The sequence below is a fragment of the Labrus bergylta genome, chromosome 9 (assembly GCF_963930695.1).
Source record: "Labrus bergylta chromosome 9, fLabBer1.1, whole genome shotgun sequence".
NCBI classification, from domain to species: Eukaryota; Metazoa; Chordata; class Actinopteri; order Labriformes; family Labridae; genus Labrus; species Labrus bergylta.
In genome coordinates, this window is record NC_089203.1 from 27,358,102 (window position 1) to 27,385,316 (window position 27,215).

General features: G+C 40.2%; 1 protein-coding gene across 1 annotated transcript in view; it reads left to right on the top strand.

Moving 5' to 3' along the window:
* LOC109998244 (LIM and calponin homology domains-containing protein 1) overlaps window positions 1–27,215 on the top strand; it is a 100,266-nt gene that overhangs the window by 43,318 nt on the left and 29,733 nt on the right. The window contains exons 4-8 of the mRNA XM_065959067.1: window positions 2,704–2,810; window positions 9,594–9,624; window positions 15,110–15,220; window positions 17,129–17,327; window positions 26,494–26,752. Of these exons, the coding sequence (XP_065815139.1) occupies window positions 2,704–2,810; window positions 9,594–9,624; window positions 15,110–15,220; window positions 17,129–17,327; window positions 26,494–26,752 (707 nt within the window). The remainder of the gene's footprint in view (window positions 1–2,703; window positions 2,811–9,593; window positions 9,625–15,109; window positions 15,221–17,128; window positions 17,328–26,493; window positions 26,753–27,215) is intronic.

Below are 27,215 nucleotides of genomic sequence, written 5' to 3' on the forward strand. Positions count from 1 at the left end.
GTGTGTGTGTGTGTGTGTGTGTGTGTGTGTGTGTGTGTGTGTGTGTGTGTGTGTGTGTGTGTGTGTGTGTGTGTGTGTGTGTGTGTGTGTGGGCGGGTGGGTTTGCCTCACCAGGAGCGCAGAGATGGCTCTGTCCCAAAAACACAGGAAGCTGCAGGGTGGGTTCAGATGGGGTGTTTTGTAACAGATGGGAAAGGATCATGAGAACAAGTGTTTCCAAGTAGAGTGCATGTGTTCCTACACCAGCCAGTGCATACATACAAATAAATAAATCCAGTTGATATGTTTATCCGAGCAATTATGAGAAAGAATATGTAAAAAAATAATGTGTTTTATTTATACAAATGCGTTGTATATTTGTGTTTTGTCGTCTGAGATAGATGAAGAAAGAACGCTTTGGATAATCAGGGTGGAAAGGAGATGTTGACACCCGTAAGAGAGAGAGAGAGAGAGAGAGAGAGAGAGAGAGAGAGAGAGAGAGAGAGAGAGAGGAAGGGCTTTATCTGAGAGATGTAGAGACAAAGAGAGAGAGAGAGAGAACCTGGGAACAGGAGAGGAGAGCTCAGCTCAGGTTGCATCCAACAAAGAGTCGGACTGAGATGAGGAGAGAGCAAAAGGCAGAGGAGAAGAGAGGAAAACGGTTGAGTGGCACAGGTGGAGGAGGAGAGAAAAAGGAAGCAGGAGACACTTGAAGGAGGGAAAACGTGTAGTGTGAAAGTTGGAGTAATCTGAGAGAGGAGACGTATGAGAGAGCTGGTCACAACAACCTGTTGGTGTCATGTTTCCGTCTAGCAGGTATCCTGATTTTCATGTTCTATTTATTCCTTTGTGGGTTTTTATGAAGGCAAAAGAGAATAATGAATCCTTGTTTAATAAGTTTCTTGGACCCTTTTAACTTCATGCAGGTGTACTTCAGCTTCCCTGGACAAAGTGTGTGTGATGTTTATCCAACCGAAACCTTGAAAGATCCGCATTTCTGTGTGTGTGAGAAAGTGTGTGTGTGTACTAAAAATAAAGTACCTCAAATGAAGTTAGTTGAGTAGAGAGTTCTCTTAAACCTGTTAAAGGTGTCATTCCTTTACATTGAACACATTATTGTACATGACATAGAACTACCTTCATAGGTCTGATGTTTTGTTTTGATAAAGATTGATATTAGCACATCCTAGATACCTGACAGTGAAGCCTTTTATTACAATAACATATCTATTGGCCCAAAGTGAACATATTTGTCAACAAGGACCTGTGTCCACAGACAGCGTTTTTTCACTGTCAGCGCTCGTTTTCAATACTAAACTGATTCCATATTTACCCTCACTGACCAGAACAGAATTGAGAAGGGGCGGGACTTCTGATATCAGCTTTGTCAACATCAGTGGCAGACGATAAGATAATCTGACTCATCTCATCGAGGGTACATGATTCCTTTACATTGTTTTCATGTTTCTTGGAGATGTTTCCTTGAATAAAGGAAGATTTGAAGCCCATGGAGCGATTCAAACAGACGGACCAGTCACGACTGAGGGATGCAGAAGTTAAGGCTCGTAACTTAGCAACAATTAGTGCTCTGAAACTAAAGCGCTCACAGGACTTCTGTGGACACAAACCTTAACAGATCGATAAAGTCTCACATTATTTGTAAGAATGCATTGCAAGCCTTGGACTATCATTAGATCTTTATTCATTTGATTAAAAACATAATGCAGCAGGTGGTTGTCTGGATGTTGTCACAATACTAGAACTTTAAACTTGTATATAATACGAGTCAAAATCAAACCATACACTGGTTTCAAACAAAAAGAATAGAAGTACTAGGCACCAAATATTGGGCAATTCTTTTTTTTATTACGAAGAAAATGCAGGTGAACTTCTGCACACTGTCTAAATTGCACAAATACGTTGGCCATGTTTCGATAGGGAAAGTATTCATGCAACTGAGACGGCGCTCTCTGTCTTCCTCTCGCAGCAGCTTTTGGTTAAAAGTAATGTCTGAACTTCTGTAGTTTTTTTAATGCTTTAGTTCCTTTTGATACTCTTGATGATGAAAAAATGGAGATTGCAAAGTTTCAAACCATGTGGCATCGAAAAGTATTGGACATTTTTGATAACCTTAGGTGGTGGTACGCGTCTGAAAGATGGTGAAAAGGGAAGATGATGGTGAATAGAAGACGGGCAAAAGAGACTTAAAATCCTTTTTTATATCAAGAGGATAAATATGTAAATAAATATGTATATGCAGTAAGTCAAGACATAATGTCATATTAGATACCAGCCAAAATTCAATAATGTGCATTCCTATCAGTATTTGGATTATGTCAAGTATAAGTTTAAGATTAGGATACTGTGTACTGAGTGTGTAATTATAGTGTGTGTGTGTGTGTGTGTGTGTGTGTATAGGGTTAATTCATCAGCTGTGAGTTTGTTGGTGTGTTTGAATTAATGATGTGTACAAATAAGTCAAACTTGTTTTTCTTTGCAGCCTGTATAGTAGTTAGTTTCTGTATGATTTAAACTGAGTCAGAACAAAAGAAAGTGTGCGTCTTTGTTGTGTTTGAGTTAAGACCTTGAGCAGCACTTTTACGACCTGACCTCACTTTGCCTTGAGCCTCTGCCAACGTCAATATATCCTGGTGATAATGTGTGTGTGTGTGTGTGTGTGTGTGTGTGTGTGTGTGTGTGTGTGTGTGTGTGTGTTCTGTGCAGGACAACCTCAGTGTGTTTCTGCGTGGCTGTGAGGAGTTGGGACTGAAAGGCTCCCAGCTGTTCGACCCTGGAGACCTGCAGGACACGTCGACACGCCCCACCGTCAAGTAAGAACCAAAGCTTTAGTGGGTTTTTTTTATTACTCAATGGCTGTTTGTTTGTTTATTTATTTATTTCATTCACGCTTCTGGACCCACAGTTGTGTTTTTTTTTTTAAAGAAGGATCTAGTAAAGGAAATAACTTTTACTATTATTTGAAGATGTATAAACATTAACAAAGAGACAGACTTGGGTAACAACCCTTTTTCATTCATTATTTTTATATTAAATAATGTACTAACACAAAAATAAATATATCTGTTAATTTACTGTTCAAGAGGCTTCTTTTAAATTTCATTTCCTTGTCCGATCTATGACATCACAAAGGGCAGTAGCCCCTCCCCCAGGTGGGTGACACTCCCACAGCTAGGTGTTTGTTCTGCCCTCTGAGTCTGCCTTCTCACCGTAAACAATAGGACATGGAGCGAGAAAGACCGAGTACACCCAAGCCCTTCCAGAGAGGGGGCGTGGTCAGACACAGCTCATTTACATATTTAAAGGTACAGACACAGAAACAGCCTGTTCTGAGCAGAGCTGAAATAGAGGGCGGCCAACAGCCGACAACCAACCACCACGTATACGTTCTATGCATGCGTGAGAGGAAATAACAGGCGGCGGTAGTCCGTTGTTATGATACGAGAAGACCATTTGTCGGTCACCACTCACAACATAGGTACTTCTAATGGAGAATAATGTCTGATAAAAAGTTGAAAATGGCGCTGGCGTTGTCAGCCCCTTGGTCTTTTAGTGGAAAAAGAAAAGAAGAGCAAGACGACCATTAAGGAGAAACAGCACTAATGGGTGAAAGCATGGGTACTACAGCGTCATGCTCAAGGGGCTTTACTGAACCTGTGAGGAGAGCTGGAGTTACATGAAACCTCCGAACAGCCAATAAAAAAAAGGGTTTAGTTTACATATTTAAAATACATTTAAAATCATCGTTGTTAGACTAGCAGTTCAACGCTGCTCGCTGCCTTCAATGCAACATATATTCTCTCTCGTCTTAAATAGTGCAAAAGGGAGTTTTTTTTAAACAGGAATGTTCTAGAAAATGAACTCTGTACAGTGAACTGCTGACAGGAACAAAAAACAACACGAGGGAGGGAAAAAAATCCAGAGATTCCTCATGCTGATTCAACATGTCGAATCGGCTGAAAAAAAGGTGGACAGGGGCCGACGGGTCGCAACGGAGCTGGACACACACCGCAAAAACTAGGGCGACGATCGCTCATCGACGGTCCAAGTAGTACCGACGGCCGACGATCTCCTTGGTGTGTCAGGGCCTTTAGAAGAAAGTGTTACTCACTTTACCCAGGGAACTGAATATTCTCCCTGTTTCCCTGAAATTTGATGTTCATAGTTTAAGCTTGACCTTGGGAGCAGCAGTTGACGACTCGTGTCTGAGTTTATTTTAAGATCGCTCATGACAATGAAGGCATTTTTTAAATAAAGAGTTTCCTTGTGAGTTAGCAGCTGATCTTGAGCTTTATGCATGTTATAGAAAACTAAGTTATGAATGAGGGCGTGTGTGTTTCTAGTGGATGGACCACTTGAATTGTGTGTTAATAAATGACTTTGTCAGTATCACTGGCTGTGTGCTTCTTTAAGTGTCACTCTCCGTCAGTCACCCTGTCCGTCATTCTCTGCATGGAACAATCGGCCGGTTCACTGCCAACGTAAATAAATAACTGAGAGTCAATGGAAGTTTATAAAGCGTGTGTCAGTGAGGCAACAACAGCTTATCTGTTAGACACAACTGGTCTCTGTCCAAACAAAACACAAAAAGGTCTACATCACTCGCTCAACCACGGCTCCTTTGTTGCTTGGTAACAAAGCCAAGTGCATGTTTTTATATATACAGTATGTGTTTATGTAAATGTGTGGGTGTGTCGCTGTGTAAGCATGTGCTGTCCTCATGGTTGTGCATCAACACGGTGAAAGGTGCTGCAGGAGGAGAGAGAGAGAGAGAGAGAGAGAGAGAGAGAGAGAGAGAGAGAGAGAGAGAGAGAGAGAGAGAGAGAGAGAGAGAGAGAGAGAGAGAACTCTTATCTTAGCCGGTCCCAAGAGGAGCTGCAAGACTGGTTCTGGCAGGACAAGGATTCTTTGAAAACACTGCTGTGTGTGTGTGTGTGTGTGTGTGTGTGTGTGTGTGTGTGTGTGTGTGTGTGTGTGTGTGTGTGTGTGTGTGTGTGTGTGTGTGTGTGTGTGTGTGTGTGTGTGTGTGTGTGTTGTTTCATGTGTGCACACTTTGTTTCTGAGCAGGCTGCAAGTTTATAAGAGTAAACATTCTTCTGACTTTACATTATTTTAATTCCAGTTATTTCCCAGATTGTCTCATGTTTGGTCTTTAAAATGTTTTTAAACTGGTCCTAAGATGCTCATTCCAAGGTCATGTTCTTAATGTCCTTTTTTGCTTAAACTGGATTTTCTGCCTTTTTTGGAACAAATAGCTAATCCTCTGTTACCGTAGTTATGACGTTTACGTTTGTTGGGTCACTTTTTTTTTTTTTACTGATGGTCAAATGACAAATTCAAATTAACAATTTGTGTGCTCAAGCTACTGTTCATCACTGCCCTTTAAAAGATTTACTGTATCCTATTCTATCAGACTGACCTATGAAGGTGTACTGACTCAAACGTCCAAACAGTTTGAGAGAGGGATGCAGAACTTTCTTTGAATTGCAGAGTGTTTATTCTTGATGTAGAAGCCCACGGCAGCAGAGAAGAAGTGATGCTGCTTGGCTTCAGTTTGTGTTTGAGAAGTGATGATTAAGTGGTTGGTAAAAAGCTTTGTGATTTATTACTTGTAGGATGATGTTGTGTCAGGCAGCTTGCAAAGTGTATTCCTTCTTTCTCTCCTACCAACTTTTTGCTTTTACATTTTGCAATACAACATTTTTTTTCACAGGATTTAGTTTGTGAGATAAATTTCTTCCAAAAAATATGAGATTTGCTAGTTCTCTGAATAAAGATAAAGATACACTTAATTGATCCCCCATGGGGCACATTTTTTTGTCACAACAGCTCAAGAAACAGGAATGTAATTATCAGGAATAATAAGGAATAAGTAGAAATCCGGTGTGATGAGTCAGAAAAGCTTATTGTGAGGCACAGAGAGAAGACATTACAGTTGTTCTCTGAGGACGGTCAGGCTCATACTGACTTTTAAATACAGAAACTATCCCACAATATCAACACAACAAACAACAAACAACAATAGGAAGACAAACTCTTCACCTAAAAGAAGAGTAAAACTTTATATCGAAGTGACCTCAAAATGAGAAAACAGAACAGGAACCACTTGAGTACAAACCAGAGCCAGTTGCACTTTTGGTATCTGATCTATAGAAGACAGAATGATGTATTTACACAAACGATTACAGATTGTAAGATGTTTCATGTAGTAAATGGTTATTCTTCTGTTTTTTGACATTTTCCATGTCTGGAAAAGCAAAGCGAAGCAAATCTTCATCTTAGCCTTTATAGATTGCCTTTTTCTGTTGAGGGAAATACATCACATTGAACAATATGAATCTCTCTCGAGATGTCATCCATCTGAAGTCTGAAAAGGAAACTTTGGTGTCATTATCTTGGCAGCCCTCTGCTATTTCCAATTGTTATGTAATCCTCTGTCGGACAGGATGCTTTTTTCCTTGCAGCTTGTACCCATGACGGGAAGCCGAATCGGGACTCCCCCCCCCCCCCCGAGTCTCTGGACAGGTGTTTACTCATCTAGAGAATTGCTTTTGACAGGCAGGTTCAGGTACACTATGAGCTCATGCCGGAAATATCTCCCGCTCCTTTGAGTGTTGATGGAAACAGATCGGTTTCAAGAGAAGTTACAGTTTACCAGGAAGAATTAATGAAACTGTGTTTGTATTCCGTTCTAAAGGAAATCACACAAAGATGAGAGATTTCATGATGCAAAGAATTAAAAACTAATTCAAATCAGTTTGTCTCAGTGGGTGAAAAAGAGAAGTCCTCCAGAAGCAGAGGTCCACCAGGACTTCATTAATGATCAAGTAATGAGATGCTATTGCTCTTTACTGTCAGCAAGACATTCAAAACCAAGGTTAATAATAATATCAATACTTGTTTGCACTCACATAACATGCAGCCTGCCTAGGACATGTTCAAGCGGTTTCTTTCTGAATGTTGAGTTTCCACAGCTGTATTGACATTTTTTGTGATTAAAAACAAACAAGCTGGTTGCCCTGCATCAAAACACAGTTTGGAAATACTTATTCCACGACATCAATCTTTCAGTTTCAGACTGATAGGACTTAAATGACTTGAAGAAATCTGACTGTTAGGGAGACGAGGAGCAGAGACCAAATGATGATGTAATATGTTGTGGAATCTGTTTCTTCAAGGTCTCGGTAGAGAAAGGAAACCTGTCACTCTGTTTATTTAGTCAGCTCAGAAAAAAAAAAGAGGATGATTGGGAGGAAGAGAGGGAGGTTAACAGAACCCTCCAGCTTTCTTTCACCTTGATCGACTCGTCTTTCACTCCCCTCTTTGTCATGTCACTGCTGTCATGGAAAACTCACCAAACTCTAATCCGGGCGTCACCTGTGTGTTGAATGAGTCGGGGGTTTGGGACCCTCGGGCTTTGGAAAGTAGTCATAAACAGTCCCATAATGTACACTGTTAAAAAAGAGAAAAAATACATGAGTCAATATTTCCTCTTTTCTATCAATACAACTCTTTTTAGCAGATGTTGTTTTAGCTTTTATCAGACATTAAAGAAACCTTACCCTCTTTTATTTTCTGCATTGTGTACCACATAAACATGTTAACCCCAAATATGATCAAAACCGGGACGATGCTCATAACCGGGATACTCAAGTCAATGTAGCGCCCATTGATATGCAGTTCTAATGCTGCAAAACTGAAACACTTCTTTCTCTCCAGACTACTGAGGGGACTTTATTCATTTTCTCTGTGTCTAATGAGAACTCTGAATTTAAACTAATCGTGAAGTCTTAATTAATTTATAAATCTGATTTAACCTGGGTGTCATCTTCGATCAAACCCTCTCCTTTGACCAACATATCAAACACATCACCAAAACAGCCTTCCCCGCCGTGAACAGAGGTGATATGAAGGTTTTTCTTAAGTTTAGTCTAACACAGGTGTCCAAGTCTAAAAGTTTCCCTCTCTTGTTGTGGAGTTATTTCTCTGGTTTTGCCAAATCTCTTTTATTAGATGAGAGCGGGGGTCGGCAACCCGCGGCTCCGGAGCCACATGTAAGCCTTTTGCCCCTCTCCTGTGGCTCCCTGTGGCTTTTTTTTAAATGTGAAAGATTTTGATTTTTGTCCCTTCATTAAATTAAGAGGCTACTGTTATTATTGATTCATTTGTCTTCAACGTAAATGTGCGTCATATCCTGCCTCAACGGCTCAGAGTTTGTCCTTTCCCAGGAGGCGATCTGTTGTCAGAAATTAGATTGCAAATTCTCTCGAACAAACACAATGCATTGTGGGATCCGATCCGCCTTGGAAAGAGAGAGAGAGAGAGAGAGAGAGAGAGAGAGAGAGAGAATGATTTCTTCACTGCTGCAGGAAGCAGAGCAGAGTGAATCTACTTTTCAGAAACAGATTAATTTAACTCCATTTAACTCCACGACTGCTGCAAGTTTTGTGGCGGCTCAGCAAATTGTAAGTTGTGGGAGACTTTCACAGACCAGGAGAACATGAAAGAAACATTTTTTTTTTAAAGATTTATTTTTGGGCTTTTTGTGCCTTTAATGCGGAGAGAGGACAGTGGATAGAGTTGGAAACCAGGGAGAGAGAGAGTGGAGAATGACATGTGGAAAGGGGCCACGGGTGGAAGTGAACCCAGGCCTACCGCTCGAGATGAGAGTCTCAACACATGGGACGCGCGCCCTAACCACTGTGCAACCACCGCGCCCTAACCACTGCACCACCAGCGCGCCCCATGAAAGAAACATTTAATAAAATATCAGAGCATCCAAACTCTGACCTCAAAAACTAATCTGAGATCAGGGCTGACTGAAGAGAAAGGTGAGCGGCGAGCGCACAGATCTGCAGGGTGCTGCCTTTAACCCCGAAAGTTGTCAGGGTTCAAGAACGTTGTTGCATGTAATTTGGCAAAATATAAATCATTTAAATATATTAGTAATGTGAATGGTCTTAAAGAGGATGCATAAACTCCATTGAAAGTTTCAGATGTTTTTTTTTGTTTTTTTTTGTGAGCAGCTGCGGGTAAAAAAGACTCTTTTGGTAGAAAAGGTTGTCGACCCCTGGCCTAGAGGGATGTTTATATTCACAACACACAAGTGTCTATTGTGGTCAGTTCAACTTCCCGTTTATAGCTTTAGGTGGTGACCCGCAAGACACATCTTTTCATTTTGGCTACGTCTGTGGCGCTAAGTGGCTGCTGCTGTGGTGTTTTCTTCCCTCCACCTCACGGGGATCATTTGGCAGTCAGTCCACAACCGTGACTGATGTCTGCTCTTGTCTTTCTCTCGAGGCTCTCTAAATGAATTTAAACAAATATTCTCATCTGTGAAGTTTATATATTAGATTACAAAGTGCAGCCATTGAAATAAAGTACCACACAACAAACTGTAACTCTGTTAGACTGTTTAGTTCTCTACATTCGTGGTCAAGCCAGTTTAGATGCCTCTAAATAAGCAGGAAGTTCTGTTTTGGCAGCATGGATGTGTGTGGGTGTTTGTTAGTTGAAAGTTGTCTGCTGATATATTTATGTAACTTGTTTCATTAAATAACACCAGAAGTCTTACCTTCTCTCTCTCTCTCTTTTAGGGGAAGTGACTGCAGCCGAAAGCTGAAGAATGTAAGTGATGCTTCTGGGTCAAAGTGGGATGATTTGTTTGTGTGCTAAATACGTGTTTAGATGGAAACTTGCTATTATGGTCTGGTGTTTCTGCAGCCAAAACTTTTGCAGCTCTACCAGTTCACTTTACAGTCGACTGATATGTTATGTATTAGTCACGACCTACTCTAATGATTTCAGTGAAGTGTCTGAAGCTATACTAGGTTCACAATTTCTTGCTTTTCTACTTTTTATTCAGTCTATGTTGTCCTCTACCAGATATTTAAATATGATATACTCACTGTATGACCGTCACGGTGGGGTTGCGTTTTGCTGGGTGTTTTTTATTTGAGATTGTTTTAACCCGAGCAGACGTGAAACAAAGGTTATATGGGTACAAAATGTCTTCCACATTGTCTTCCATACAGGAAAGATTAAACATTTTGAAAATAGCGGCAATGACATCTACAGCGCCTTTCTAAAAAGTTCTAAAAAGAAAGGCACAATGTCGTAAAAAAAAGGTGGACACTGGGCCTTATTGTTGTCGTCATCAGAATCAGAAAGACTTAATTAATCCTGGGAGTAAATTCAGGTGTCATAACAATGGACAATAAACTCAAAAGATGGCTTGAAGCACAATAAATAATTTAAAAAACGTTTTATCTATACATGCAATGCATCAAAACGCTACATGCTAATGTTTCACCTGTCAGCTGAAGTGTTTTAAAATACAGTGTCAAGATGGTAGGGGGCACTGTCTTCAATGACAGTCAGTGATTGGGGATAGAGTTTGGCTAAAAAATACAAAATAAAACCCTGAAAGGAAACATGGTAACAACGCATCAATGTTCTTTAATTTTATTATTATTTATTTCTTATAGAATTTAAATATCCTTCATCTTCTCTCTCTGCATGTTCCCTCTGGTTTAGTTCTCTCTATCCCCCCTGGTTTCATTCTCTGAGTATTTGTTGTTCTGTCTACCTTCTAATTATTCTCATTTAAAAGTCTTAGTGATGTCTATTTATGTCCAAATACACCTCAAACACCCTCCTCCTTTTTCTAATAAAGGCTGCTTTAAGAAGTAGAACACATAATGCTAGCCCTGCCCACTCTGCAGTCAAAGCGCTCCCCCCCCCCCCCTTCTCTCTGTGATGCTGCTGTGCACTGTGCAAGTTAACAAGTCGAGCCGCAGAGCCGGCCTGAGCTGCTAGCTCGTTTAGCTGACTGCACACAGGGACTCTCAGTCATATGAGCCAGCAGCAGCAGCAAACTACTCACAAACTCCGAGAAGCCGGCGCTTCAGCCAGGACCTGCTGCTACCGTTTGCTACCACACTATGGATTTGGCCTGCAGTCTCTCAGTGTTAAGGACTACGATTTGATATCAGCTATCTCTGCAGCTCATCACATATTAAGAGGTGAAGGAGCTGCAGTACAATTGGGCTTTGCTGGTTTTTTGCTAAAGGTGTGATTCACCACAGACTGGATGTGGAAGTAAAAAGAGGGTGTTGCATGGATGTTTTCAATATCGCTTAGTTTCTTAGATGATTGTTTTGTGCTGATGTGAACAGGCAGTGCTACTTGTGCCTGTGTGTATTGTGCTGACTGGAATTTGTGTTTATATGAAACACTACAACAAGTCTGCAGATTATGACATTAGATAAAATGTGTGCTTGCATGGGCTTGTGTGCATGTGTTTACACTGTATGTGCATTTTTTGGGTTGATTCATGCCCTTGTGTATGCATCACGTAAGTGTGTGTGCACATGAAACAAAGAGATGATTCTCTTCTTTGGAGAAACCTCTGACAGGTCTTTCAACATCTGCCAGATCAGACTGCTGCCGAAACTGAAAGAGAGTGTGACGCTGTGCATCACTTCTTTGTCAGGCCCATTGATTGCATCTCAATCTCTGTCAGTCAAAACTCCCCCTGACATGTTTTGTTTGGACCACTGCAGCCCGATGCTGCTTTCCAAGTTTCTGTTTTTTGTATGGCTGTTTGTCGTCAGGTTTGCTGCTGAATGTATGAATCATGCAGGCGCAGTTGTGTGGCTTTTTATTCCCATTGCATTGTGCAGTTGGGATCAATATGGCTGCGTTGAAAACACACGAGTAAGCAACTGAAACACACTGGACGATGACCCACTTCCACTGAGAGCTGGCACGGGTAGTTCTGATTAAATTGGTGACACAGGGGCAGTACTCGCTGCTGATTAGAGATAATGAAGCATGGCCAAACATGCCACAAGGACTGTTTTCAGGACAGTGCTTGTACATTTTTAGCTTTGTCTGTGGTACAGGGATATAAACAATTTACTTATAATTTTCATAAAGATAAATTGTAAAACTACAAATCTATCACTGAACGCTGATGATAACAGAATACCCTGCTGTTTCTCCTGCAGTGCTTTGTGTTAACGAAGTATTCATCTGAAAAATGGGGTCTTCTCAACTGCTGATTCAAAATGTCAGCTTTTTCCAGGCAGCTCTAATTTGATCTGATCATCTGATGTCACATGTGTTTATGTCTCCTTGAGCAGAACAGTATTTCAATAATTATAAGACTCTATTCTGCCTTCAAAGATACATTTCCTTTCAGGAATCATCACAGAAAGACTCTGATGACAAAACTTTACTCTTCCTTCAAGTGTGTTTGAATGGCAGAAGGTGTTTACACTGACAGTCTGACTGAAATAAACACATTAAGCCTCGCTGAGCTTTCTTATCATAGCAATCCCTGTGGAGTGCCAGTTGACATGGGCACAGTAAATATAGCTGGGAGCACCTGGCCTCGGAGCTAAAGGTGCAGCTCTCTGTGACTACAGCCGATCTGTACATGCTGCATTTTGGTCATTCAGCTGACTCCAAAAAGTGGGGAGGGATGTACGCTGAACGCAGTAAGCTTCAGCTCCTCAATCACATTCAAGATCACTTCAGGACGTCTTACTACAAGCAGGAGTCAGGAGTGCAGCCTCCGTCAGCCACTGATCTCACAGGGCTACTGTGTTGGCAGGAAATGAGATCGACTTGGTTATTTATGCACCCAGGGCTTAGTAAGCTAACCGGCAAATATAAATCACCATGCTGTGTTTTCGCCGAGGTGCCTCAGACTGGCTTGCAGAGTCGGAACAATGGCTCAGTCTTGTCTTGTTTGTGCAGCATGTTTGAGCTAACATGCAAACTTTTAGAAAAAGGCTTGATTGTGATGTGCAGAGTGCCAACTTGTAGTGCTTTGTAGGTCGTAATGATGAAGGACCAGAGTGGAGAAGTGAATGCTTGAGTGCACTTTCACCTCCCATCTTAAAAAGATAAGCAGAAAAAAAAATTCAATTTGGGAATATTACCTTTTAAGAGGTCTAGTGAAGGGTCCATGTGTGGGCCTGCTGTCTCCCCGTGCACATAAGCCTGATTGAGTTGCACAACACCCGGGTGATGCTTTTGTGGCAACCATTGTTCCGTGAACAGACCACTGAAGCTTCAAACAAACTGGTCCCTTGAATAGCATGTTTTCAAAGAGTGTGTCTGGATGAAAGGTATAATTATGAGGACATGCTGTATGACTGCTGTCAGGGACTCGATCACTGGATGACCTCTGTTGCTCCTGTCTTAAACACGCCTAACCTGTTCATCCTCTGTTGAAACTACTAGAACATTAAAGCATGTTCAGTGGTCATTTAAAGCTGGAGTGTGAGACTTGAATAGATACACTCTAACTCATGAAGTGAAACCTCATTGATGATGTTTGTGCTTTGTCTGATTACATTTTCAAAGCATGGGAAAAGAGAAGAAGAGTACCTTAATACAGATAAAGTTTCAGACTCTATTTATGATGCAACATGTTGGATTAAGAACTGGATTAAAAGAAAACTTTGATGTTGTAAAGAAGGATTCAAATTTGAGGTGCTATCACCATGAGGGGCTTCGGGTCAGGATGCAGGAATCGAACAAAACTTGATTTTTATGTAACAGGTTTATTTTCTTTCCAGTTAGGTGAATCATAAGGGTAACATAAGACACACATGGGATTGAACATCCATGCTGAAAGACAAAACAAATAATAATATAAGTACAATAAACAAGTCAAATTACATTCCTCTCTGAAAGGAAATAAAGATAAATAAAGTGCTGAGGACAAATTAAAACAGACTAGATAGTAACTAAAATAGTGTAACCGCCACCTCACCATTGCTGACCTGCCGCCCCATGTGAGGATGAAAACACAAGTGCAAGGGAGTGCAGTTTTAAATAAGGAGCAGGCAGGTGAATTCAGTCTAATTAATTAGTGACAGAGTGCAAACGACAACCAATCAAGGGGGAGAGGAGAGAGTGAGAAACCAGGAAGTGTACTAAAGGAGGTGCAGTAGGAAAAGAGAGGAAGTGAAAGGAAACAAATAGTGATCTTTACAACAGATGTACTAACATGAAGTTTATTATTAGTTTTGTTTATGTGTACTGGGGCTGTGTTGGTGTGTATACCTTATTTGTCGTTGTGTGTATTGGTTGTATCTCACCTCTTGTTGTGTTATTATTTGGGGAGTCTTTCATGACTAAAATGACATCCTGAAACATTAGGTTGATTTTCAGTTATTATTATTATGTGGTATGTGTCATGTAAATGACCAGACACAAAAATAAAATATCCATTCATTCATTCATTTGATACATTCAAGCCCTTTCCAAACGAGTTCACAGAGTCGGATAACACTTTGTAATGTCTGGTAGTTATCCTTAGAGTTTCTGTATCTGGTGTATCCATGATAGTGATTGGTTCACAAGATCTAAAGGAAGAGGCCATCGTATTCTGGGAGGTAGCTACAGTAACTAAAGATATGGCAGAAAAGTCTAAAAACAGTCCAAGAAGAGGGTCTTAGAATCCAGAATAAAGAAGAACTTTTTTTCTTGCGGGCCTTGTCATGTTAGAATCGCTCGCAGGCCACAGGTTTGGTTTTTTAAAATATAGTTGAAAAAGTAGTAAGGCTTTGTAGATCAGAATCAAAAGGCTCACTAAAGAAACCCTTTAATAAAAGGAAATCAAATATTTAGATTTCTTTGTTCTACTTTATTTGTTTTTTTTCTCAGAATCAAGCCTGTAACGTGGTTCATGTTTTTAGAAAAGCTTTGTGCATTTAGCTCAGGTCATTAAATGGTTAAACAACAGTCCACTTGTTTGCAAAAACTTTGCTCTCAAACCAAAACAAAGCTGTCCCTTCAGCCGACTGCCTCCCCTCCTCTCCCACCCTTCCCTTGGTGTTCTGACAGGATGCAGCCCTAAGTTGATTCGGTTCTTATTTATTTGAAGTATTTTATCTCAAAACAAGTATTTTCATCGGTTTGGAAAGACTCTTGTCCCTTCCTGAGTTGTACTCAATAGTTAATTTATTAAATAATAAAAACAAGTCAACTTCTGTCACCTTCAGGAACCGAGATGTCTCGAATGTTTACATATTTGCTAAACTGTCTCCAATCTGTCGACTTTCTGACTGTCTGCACTCTTCCTCTCCTTTAGGTTTTAATCACCATCTACTGGTTGGGTCGAGCTGCCAACGGCTGTACCTCCTACAACGGGCCCACGCTGGACCTGAAAGAGTTCGAGGGCCTGCTGTCACAGATGCGAAAGGTTTGCTAAGTCATGTAAAGTAGTTTCCAGGGTGTTAAAAAAAAATATCATGAAAATCTTAAGTACATGGACAATGCAGTCAGTCGTTTCTGTAGCAAATCTCCCAGCAACCACCGCTGCTGGAGGACAAAGAAGACGGGAGAGGAGGAGTGGAGAGAAGCTGTCACTTCCTATAAACAGAACATCACAGACCAGCAGTGTCTGAAAGTCCTCACAAAATACTTACAAGGACATTTTGCTGAATCATTGAATCTGAGGCGCTCTGAAAGAGTATTTCTGTTAAATATACCTCAAATACTCAGAAATCATCCGAGGCAGTCTTTACCTCTGCTGTCATCATCCACCTGGTTTCACCACAAAGAGAAAAGTTAGCACTAGTATGCCCTCGGGACACACACACACACACACACACACACACACACACACACACACAGGACAACCGCTCATAACCATGATGTCACCCCCATGCAATTTATTCCACCTTGTGACGTCCCTTTGCCGTTCAATAAAAGTGAAAAGATCGCTGCCAACTCAGCAAAATTACTTCAACAGATGTTCACAGTTTGCAGCTGACCAAAACAAAGCCACGTTTCTATGACACAAAAGAGATTCATAACAAGACTAATGAAAGAACATCAGGTGCACACATTTCAAATTAAATTGGCACGTACTTACTAACTTCCAATACTTCAAAATGGAAACTGGACCTTCAAAAAAAAACGATAATCGAAAAGCAAGATGCAGTTGAATGGCTGGCTTTCCTACAGTTTCATCTGCTTTCTTGTTGAAAGTAGCTCAGTTCAGTGCTTTGGTTTGAGGGGCAGTTTCCCACCCGAAGAAAAAAAAACATTTACGTCCTCACTTAAAGGCTTTATATGTGATTTTTTGATCCAGCAGATGTCGCCCTTGAGCACCAGCATGAAACCAAAACAACTCGCGCTGCATTGTTGTGTTAGCATGCTAATGCTAGCGATCTTTATTACGCTGGTATCTTCACACTGCATGTAAATTTACCTGAAATGAGCGTGATCTAGAAACACAGTTAAGCAGTGAGTACAGTATGTTATTCTTCTTTTCTCTAGTCCCTCAATTAAACAACTTTTATACACGAGGGGAGGAGTCAGCCGGCCGTCCGGGCGATGTAAACAAACTGAAGATAGGACTCTGAAAACTCTGAAAGCATCACAGACAGTGGGACTCGGGTGTTACACCCATTGTAGACAGTCATGACTCACAGAGTTATTTTCAGATGATATACTTGATTTCTATAATATTTAAGTGTGAAAAATCACACATAAAGCCTCTAACAGGCTGGTATAGATTCTGTCGGTGATGAAATAGAGATTTAAAATCAGAAAACTGACGCTGGGTTTTAAAGCAAACAATCCAGCCATCTGTACCAAAAAACTTCTCTTTAAAACGTTTCTCCTTTACTGAAGACACTTGAATATAGGACAAAGAAAAAACCTTATGTCTGACAGAAATTCTATGGCTCTACAGCCTGTTTGAAAGCATAAGACAAAGTTTTTCAGAGATTTGGGAGTTGCGTAACAGGCGGTCCACAGGTCAAGAACAGGAAGTCTTTTGGTAGACAGGAAAGGCCTTTCTCCACCTTCCATTAGCTACAGAGACGTGTTTCAACTGCACACAGACAAAGGGAGGGGTCACTGAGGTGAAGAGAGACTTATTCAGTAAGATCTGAGCAAAAGTAAAGGAGGAGAAAACTCTGAGGGAGTGAAGGAAAATGAGTTTATTTAGGACTAAGAGGGAAATATTTGTGTGTGTCAGGACTTTAAACTCTTCTTAAGATGTTGCTTTTGACAAAAATGTCATCTTTCCCTCTTCATACCTGCATGTGATGCTGAATCTGTGTGTTTTCATCTCACCTGTCCACGTGTAACGGTCCAGGAGGCAGAGGAAGCAGAGAGCCCTAAACGTAGCATCCGGGACAGTGGCTACATCGACTGCTGGGACTCCGAGCGCAGCGACTCTCTCTCCCCGCCACGGCACGGCCGCGAGGACTCGTTCGACAGTCTGGACTCCTTCGGTTCACGCTCACGACAAACCCCGTCACCGGACGTCCTGGTCACCCGTGGCAGCAGCGATGGTAGGAAATATTCCACTCCTCTCAGTCTTCATCATTTGAAGAGTTTTGAATTGATTGTGAAAGTTTGATCTTGTGGTCAAACAGACCAACCTTTCAAAGGTCGCAGGTCAAATCTTTCTCATATCCATTGTGTCATTAAACGGCCTGACTGCATGGCTTTTGAGAGTGCAGTTATTCAATACTGGCTGTTGTGTGTGGGTCGATTGTGGTGTCCAGACTTATAGATAAATCAATCAATCAAACTTTATTTATATAGCACCTTTCAGACAAATTAAATTGCAGTTCAAAGTGCTTTACAAGAGTGCAGAAAAGTTGTTGATGAAAAAGTAGTTTATAAAATCATTGCGAGACTAATGCACACTAATAAGAATGAAAAGAAATATATAGATATACATATATATATATATATATATATATAAATGAAAAAAATAAAATATGACGCATAAAAGCAATAAGATATTAAAATTAATACATAGGAGAATTCTTAAATATAAGAATATTTAAAATTGTAGTAGGATAAAAAAAGGCAATACAATAATGTTAGGATTTGAATTTATATAAAAGCCAGACTGAATAAATGAGTTTTAAGACTGTGTTTAAAAATCTCAATATTCTCAGTTCCTCTCAGAGCCTCAGGATAAACGAGGTGCATTGTCCTGATGGTGCTTCTATAGTAGAGCATGTTGTTCTCTGTGTGTTTTTGCAGGACAACACCCTGTGTTGGTCAAAGGCTATTTAAAAGAATAATGTGAATGATCTCAGTGTGATGCCTGTTTTGAAGTCAAGTTATGGCTACTGTTTAATTTCACATTCAGCTTCATTTTAAAGGAATTTAGTAAAAGCAATGTTACCATATAGATCATCATATAGTCTTCATGCCATTTTGTGTTTCTGATTCCACTTTTGTAAAACCTTGTTTCCAGTGCCTGTGAATGTCTCCAGTTCAGTTAGAAATTAAAAAAAGAATATGAATCTAATGTGATTAATCGAGGTCAAAGGCTACATGCACAGGAGTCTTTGTGTTCTTCTCAGAAAAGCAGCTAAAGTAACTTTTGTGTGTCTGTTATCAGTTCTTCAGTCACAGAAGTCTAAGGTCAGTTTACAATGCAGATTAAAATAAAAACATTTACAATCTTTGCTTTAATAATAAACCCGTCACATCTGTTTTTGTTTTTAACACCTTTCATTGGTTTAATGTTAACTCCACCAACATGGCCTCCAAGGAGAGCTGTGACAGGCGACATTCAAAAGGCACTTTATTGATTTATCCTCTGAGAAATATTCCCATTTGGTCATAAAATAAAAGCGGCAAGAAAGCTAAAAGCTAAAGGGTTTGATATGATGCAGATGTAGAATTGTAGAATCAAGCAGTTCCCTGTGTACACATCTGATTCCTCAATTAAAATCAAGTTAGAGTTTCAGTCAGAACATAATGAGAAACCAGCCTCTGCCCTGTTGATGGTCACTCCTTTTAAGAGCATCAGATACATGTTGGGAATGTAGAAAGTAGTTATTATCTAATATTTTAATATGTTTTAAAGACGTCCTAAGCACCACAATAATGGTCAATAAGGTCACATATTATACAAAATACATTTTACCATGGTTTTCTAAAACTACTGTGTCTCTAGTCCGTCTACAAACCCCCCAATGATAAGAAAAGTCCATCCTCTCCGTCTTTTACCTGCTCCACTTTTCAGAAAATGTGTGCTCAAACAGGCCGTTTGGAGATTTTCCCTTCATGACATCACAAAGGGCCGTAGCCCCTCCCCCAGGTGGGTGACACTCCCACAGCTAGGTGTTTGTTCTGCCCTCTGAGTCTGCCTTCTCACCGTAAACAATAGGACATGGAGCAACAAAGCACCGAGTACACCCAGACACAGCTCATTTACATATTTAAAGGTACAGACACAGAAACAGCCTGTTCTGAGCAGGGCTGAAATAGAGGGGTTTATAGACATGATCAAATACAGGATCAGAGTAGATTTAGAACAAGACACTTCACAGACATGTTTAGAGGAGCTCTAAGGCTTACCATATTTAAACTAGTTGAAAAGGAGGAGAATATGATTTGTTCATTATTTATTAAAAAAACAATTTTATTTATTTTAGTTGAATAACTCTATGAAAGCATTTGAATGAATCTTCCACTCTTAATTTGTTTTTGCTTATTTTCTCCTCTTGATTCTTCATCCTCTGAAGGTTTTTGCCTTTTGCTGTATTTTGTGTAACTATGCTTCTGTTTTGGTTCACGTTTTTATGCACAGTACAGTAAGCCCTGAGCCTTTGTGCCTTTCCAAGCTTACTGTCTCGTTGTGTTTGTGACACCTTTCACAGAGGATTTCCGACCCTGTCATTGACATCCACACAAAAGGGGTTCTGTGCTGAGTGTTTAAGCCTGTCGTCATGGACTACAGCTGTTTGATGACTCTGTTTAAGTGTGCAGTGAGATGAGTGACAGCAGCAGAGAGAGGCAGAGATGAAACATCCTCTTGTAGTGAGACAAAGAAGAGAATGAGGTGTGGTTGTATGAATGAAAGCTTACAGTCCGTCAACGATACTTCCAGGCGGCTTTTGGTTTAAGAATAAAGGTCACATATAATTAAACATCCTCATCCTTTGTGGATTGTACAAAATGCAAATTCACATGTTAAATCAGACAGGAGGGGGAGCAGGGGGTCTCCCGAGGTAAGACGTGACATAAAATAAAAAACTGAAAGTAGCAGACGGAGCAAAACAGAGTCCACTATACGATGCTGTAATGAGAAAATGTGCTTTTATATCAATGCTGCGTGTAGTTTGGCAGAATCATAATGTCAACAAAAGAGCGGAGAATAACATGCCTGACGAACAGAAAACATAATGCAGCCGTTTAATTACATGGGCAGAGATCGTAGCAACCATGGGTAGACAGTCAATGCACTGACTCCAGTCACAGTATATATAAACGTCACTCCCACCTCCAATTGGCTCAAGCTGATTTCTCTGAAGAATATCCTGCTGTGTTCTAACATCAGCTCAATCAGACTTGCTGCGGAAAAAATACAAGGGGGGTAAAGTCTGATTAAAAAATGTGGCTGTTTGCTCCTTCTGGAAATATCCTGAGTTTATCAGGAGTTTTTTGCAAGTGTGAAAGCCCTTTTAGTGGTCACAAAATGTACAGGTTTCCATCAATTTATTCTTTATCAATCAAGTACTTTAAATCTATTTTGACTCAGCTGTCATTGAAACAGGCTTATGCTCCATTTCCCCCCGACAGCTATTTCTAATTCTCCCCACCTGCTACTTTCCATAAACATGTATTTAATTAATATCTTACTTTCTATCTACATCAACACCTTCTTCTCTTCTCAGTGTGTTTCTTAATGGTTGTGTCTCCTTTAAGATTCAAACAATAGATACATGTATAGACTCTGATTTAACAACACAATCACACTACACACAAACATAGTTAAACTTTATTAAAGACAGTTAAAATCCCAGGTACCACAACGTGCAAGATGTAACATAAAGAAAATGTTTAGGTCTGCCTGTATCATGACTTGTTTAGATAATAAGGAATGTAATGAATCCAACTCAGTAGCATGAAAAGTATACATAAGGTTAGACTCTCAAGAACGAACAAACTTCAAACAGCTATGAACTTGTTTTATTCTTTGTGCTGAAGTCAAAAAAATCAAGTCTAAGATAGAGTTTGGCTGTGTAGAAGTACTTTATTATGCCAAGTCCACCATCTGCTGTCAATGAAAGCTGTTGATTGGTACACTTAGTACGAATCCGTCCCTTTTTTTTAAATGTCAGTGGCAGCTTATAAAAGGTTACAACAGTCTTCAAAATTCTTGATGCAAGTTTCATCTCTAGACTTCACGTGGGAAAACTGAGTGAGACCAGTCATCCTGTCAGGCTGTGTTTTTGTTTTGAAGGAAGTGCTGAGGAAGCTGCCGTCTCCACAGCCTAAGCTGCTGTCACCAGCAGTCAGAGGGACTCAAAACCCTTGTTGGATGTTTTACTTCTCAGAAATAAGTTTAAAAAAAAGAAAACCACCAGAAATATAAAAAAGGAATAAGAATTTCAAACTCCAGATGGAGAGCCACAGATAAAAGATTTATCATTGGCACACCTCAGATTTTAATGTCTGAAACTAGTCACATTGTATTCCAGCACAGTGAAGGAATAGCATCTCATATAGGAGCAAAACAGTTTGATCTAGAAAATGAAAATACAGTATATAGGCTGTGTCAGGTAAACTCAGCATATAACCACTCGAACAAAGCAATGCATGACCACATTTAACCTGCCAGGAGGTCTGAAGACTGGCAGTGCAAACACTCCTACTGTTAGCCAATTTGAAATCCTTGCTGCTGATGCTCTCAGTGTTTTCCTAACTTTAGATGAGTCAACTAAGTCTGAACTTAAATTGGCTCTTGATTTGAAATAAGCCGCTGGGAACATTCCTAATTGTTCATAACATTTAACGATCAAATAAGGAGAAATCCATCACAGCCAGGAGCCACAAAGCTTTTTGTCTTTCTTCAGTAGAATAAAAATAAAGCTGTCAAAAGACCTTATTTTAAACCCTCTAGTGTTTGATACACAAGCTTTACCACAATCAATCTGTCCACCAACACAAACAACCCACAGCTTGATTAGTCACATCACCAGGCTGCTTTTAATTCAGTACACACACTTTAAATGTGTAGTAAAGTAACACAACCTGTCATTTCAGAGACATTAACAACATTTATTTCTTCTGATGAAAAATAGTCATAAAAGAGAGACATGATGGCCAAAAAAGAAATGACACACAAATGTCTTGGATTAGTGGATTAGTTGAAACATCACAATTTAATAAATTACTGTATCTCAACATTTTCTTGAATGGGTATTTCCTGTTTTCTGTCGAGAATATTTTGGGGTTCAGTCTTGCACAGGAGGAAAGAAAGGACAGTTAAATATGATCTAAAATCTCCACCTCTTAAAACTTTAGAGACTTTTTCCTGTCCAGTTGGCTCTTTTACAAAGCTTAGCTGGATTTATTTAGCGTTCTTTATTCACTTTATGTTGAGCTGCAGATGCTTCCTCCCTCAGTGTAGGCTGGATCTTGTGTCATTGTAATGACTTGTGAGACTGCTGTGACTTTCTCTTAAATGCAACCCAAACACTGCACCTCTCTGCATCTCGTCACTGACCACAGATTCCTTATGTTGGCTACCATTGATAAAAATCTTGGTCTAGTGTTTAACACATTGCAGACGCTGTAGAAGCTTGGCAATTCAAATTGGCAGTTTGTGTATGATTTACTATATTGTAATCAGTGTATTGCCCAGTGCTCATTCTCCCTGATTTATCTGTTGTGCAGTGTTTCAATTCTGTTGTCTATTATCAAGGCTGAGTTTGGAACCTTGACCCAGGAAATATCTACAATGGATTTTAAAGGCTTTATGTGCAATTTTTTACACTTAAATATAATATAAATCAAGTATATCCTCTGAAAATAACTCTGTGAGTCATGACTGTCTACAATGGGTGTAACACCCGAGTCCCACTGTCTGTGATGTTTTCAGAGTTTTCAGAGTCCTAAAACTGTGTTTCTAGATCACGCTCATTTCAGGTAAATTTACATGCAGTGTGAAGATACCAGCATAATAAAGATCGCTAGCATTAGCATGCTAACACAACAATGCAGCGCAAGTTGTTTTGGTTTCATGCTGGTGCTCAAGGGCGACATCTGCTGGATCAAAACAATCGCATACAAAGCCTTTAATTGCCACTCAGACGTTTGCAGCAGACGCTCTTCCTCAGCGTGTAACAGGCAATTTTTGAGGCAATTGCCGGTTACACGCTGAAGAGCGTCTGCTGCAAACATCTGTGTGGCAATTAAAATACATTTTTGGAGTGCTGTCCTAATTGTTTATCTTCTAAACCATCTAACCCATTTTTCGGGATTCAGTTGTTTTAGGTTGAAAGGGAGTTGAGCGTGTTTTCTCTATAATTAATATCTACAGTGTTCCAGGTATTACCTCTAACTTTGGAGAACCCAAAGAAGAGCTACTCTGAGCGAGGTGAGGTGCTGTACCTTGCAGTGTAAATTTGGCATCATGAAATGTGTTAGCCCTTACTTTTATTGAGGGTGCCATACATCAGTTTTCACATCAGACCCAGGGGGCACAGACTGGAAAAGTTGGAACAGAAGAACAATGCGGCTATCATCCAATCACGGGGGAGCTTTGAGTACACTCAGAACAAGAGCATCATTTATCAAAAAAGCACACCAACTTGACCCAGCCAGGTTTTCTCTGCCCTGACCTTTAGACAAAGCCCTTTCTCCAATCAGCTCAGTGAGCGGACTTCACCCCGACAGCAACGAGAGGACAGGGAGAAGACTTTAATTCAATCCCTGAAAGAGATTCAATAATAGCGATGTTCTTTTGTTTTTGCCAAGTTTTGTACATGGATACAGTGATGACAAATGAGACACTTTGTGCTTCTGCTATTATATAATAAGAATCACCCCCACCCCTTTTCTGTTTTTGCAGAACCCATAGTGCTACTCTCAGGCTTCTTGAAAGAATAAACTGATATCATCAATATGGTTTAAATAAATAACATTTCTGATGCCTGTTCTGGGGCATGATTAACACCCAACCTCAGTATAGAAAGATTTAAAGCACAAGATCACAAGATTTTGCAGCTTTGGAGCAGATCAGTAAATCAGGATTTCAGTATTTTTTAAAGTCAGATTCAGAATATGTGCTTTGGCGCCTGCCTTTAGCCTCCAATCTCGGACAGATTTCTCCTTTCTTTTGGCTAGTATCGCCATGTTTCCATTTTCAAAATCCCTGTTGCTGTTTGAAACATCGTTGGTAAAATGATACTGGTCTGTTTCATTGCACGAGCCATCTCTTCGGATTCGTCCCTTTGGCAACTGATTGTGAAGTTAAAAACAAAGTATATCAATAACACAGATTCTGCAGGGATTTAGCCTCTTTTTGGTTGGGGCTTGCCTCCCCATTTGTCAAATGATTAACCAAAGTATTAGTTCCCCTCCCAACACTTTATTGTCTCTTTTGTTAGGGGTTTGTTTGAAAATATACAAATAACCCAGATGATTGTTTGTCCATACTGTTTTGGTTCAGTCCAACCTTTTTCACTTCTGGCACAGTGTGTAGAAAACAAAGTTTGGACCACAACAGGCGTCCTCCTGCCTAGAAAGATGTGCTTTATAATATGGGAGAATTGGAAAAGCATGAATACCATCCCAGAAAGTGTCATCATTTAATTCACTTTACTGCCATTAGAGGCCATGATGGTATCTCTATCACTCTTCATGTTATTCTGATCCTTCCTCTCTTTTTTTTTTGTGTAGCTCATATTGAGCTGTTATCCATTGATTCTGCATTTCCTGCAGTATAAATGCATTTTGATGAATATTGATGTAAATAAGTGTGTGTGCATCTCTGGCACAGTATGGCATTGACCCATGAAAGATGTTCCCCCAGACTTCAGTGTTTCCACATGTGCAGAGAGAGTGCATCACCCCATAAAGACATGTGTTGTTCCTTAAGGGTTGATCGTCTTGGATGGTAGAGTCACTCATGTTTCCAATTGATGGGTTAAGAGATATAATTAAACCGTTCATTGGTGGGAAGTGCAGATACCTCAAGGCCTCTTTTGGACCTTGATCTGTCGATCTTTTCCACCACATCAAGATGAAGAAGTCGATTGAAAGAAAAGGGGTTCTTCACCAGTTTAGAAGAATATGACGTTTGTTTCCACTGAGAGCAGTTTTCTGATTCCACATGTATCTGTTTAGAGCTAAGAGAAGATTTAACGGTTCAGATCTGGTTGAAATTGTGGGTTTCTTGGAAAATATATACATTGAGTCATCAGATTTAGCGTGCACGCGTTCAAAGGGAGGGGAATTCCAGTAGCACATGTGCTGAACATCTTGGGGAGGAATTTTGAGGGACCTTGAGCAAAGCGAGGCTGCAGGTATCCATTACCTGCTGGTCCCCGATGTTGGGATTACCTTTAGTAATACTACAGTGTAATGAAGGTGGAAATGACCGGTATGAACTCAGGGTAAATCTTGTCCTTATTTCTCTCCTCTGAGGATTACATGTGAACGTCTTGCAGAGGAATTTAAGACATGTAGCAGGGAAAGTCCTTGAGCAATGAACTTCTGCAAGGCCAGGTGTTACCACTAACATTAAAGTGCTAACAATGTGTTTCAAACACGATAACACATAGACGCGGAGGCATCCTAAGTGAAGTCTTCCGCACTGTAGGTTAGAATTTAGTCAGCACAAGACGCACAATACAAAATTTAGCGATGATTTATGTTACTTGCTTTGTTTCACAAAAACAAGCCATCAGCCTGCCTGGGGTTTGATTTATGTCCAGCAGCTGGACTGCAACACGTATATAATAACACTGTAACAGCACTTTTATGTTTGCCGATTGGATGTAACAGCCTGGAAGGAAATTATGTAGATGTGAAGCTTATTTGTGTAGCCCGGATAGAGATTTGGGAATCAGCAGTGAGACTCCTAAATCAAATGTTTCACTGCTTAACTTTTTCTTTTGTTGAACTCTCTTTTGTGCATCTTCTCTTCTCTCTCTCTCTCTCTCTGAAAATTACGTAGCAAGCTGAAAGAATATTGCTCTCTGGGATAATTCAAGGGGAATCCTTATTAAATACATTCTCATTCATCAGGTTGATAGACTCTGTGGGATGTAATTAATTCAATTAATTGCTGGGAAAAACTGCAAGATGATTTTCTAAGCACACTGAAAATAATAATCAAACATTTGGATGGGAGAGTTGATGGAGTACAGAACTAAGAAGTCATTTATTGTGTGATATATTTATGTGTTTTGTTACAATTTTAACATTTTATTTTTTAGTTTATTCATTCATACATACTTTATTAATCCCTGAGGGAAGTTCTGGTTTTAGACTGTGTTATTGAGAGACACGATTCTCCCACTCAGAGGCCTGAAATACACACATGCACAAACAGGAAGTGTGGACATGCATTGTTCTGTTTTTTTATTTTCTAGCTGAACAAATTGTAAAATGTTTGTGCACCACAGAATCTCCAAAAAACAAACTTACAGATAGTTTAACTGCAGAATTCACTTTCCCGTCTCCTTCTCCCACCAGGCCGCGGCAGTGACTCAGAGTCCGACGGTCCCCTCCACAGGAAGATGCCAGACGTGCGTAAGGACGACATGTTGGCACGACGGACGTCCATCAATGAGCCGCGCACCGCCATGCCCTTCAACCAGTACCTGCCTAACAAGAGCAACCAGAGCGGGTATGTGCCCACGCCTCTCCGCAAGAAGAGGAACGACAAAGAGGAGGGGGGCCGCAAGAGCTGGAGCACTGCTACTTCACCTGTAGGGGGCGAGAGGCCATTCAGGTGAGTCTGACTTCAAGAGTTGATGGAGGAAATAAAAAAACACTGTCACATAGAGAGAACGCTAGCTTGTGAGTTGGCACTGTTATTAACAAGTGTATAAAGATTTGCGCCCCATGTATGCAGGCTTTGCTCCTCCAAGCGGGCGGCCAAGGTTTGAATCCCACCTGTGGCTCCTTTCCCGCATGTCATTCCCCACTCTCTCTCTCTCTCCATGATTTCTGAATCTATCCACTGTCCTACCTCTCAATTAAAGGCACAAAAAGCCCAAAAATAAATCTTTAAAAAAAAAAAAAAAAAAGATTCACTAATCTGACGTAAATGTGTCTTGTGCAGTTCAACTTAATACTTTAATATTATAAAAACAGAGATTTTCAATATCAAGATTTCATTTGCAGTCCAATCAGAGGAGAGTAATCCCAGTTACCACAACTTTATAGATTTGTATTTTTAATTGTTTGCCTTT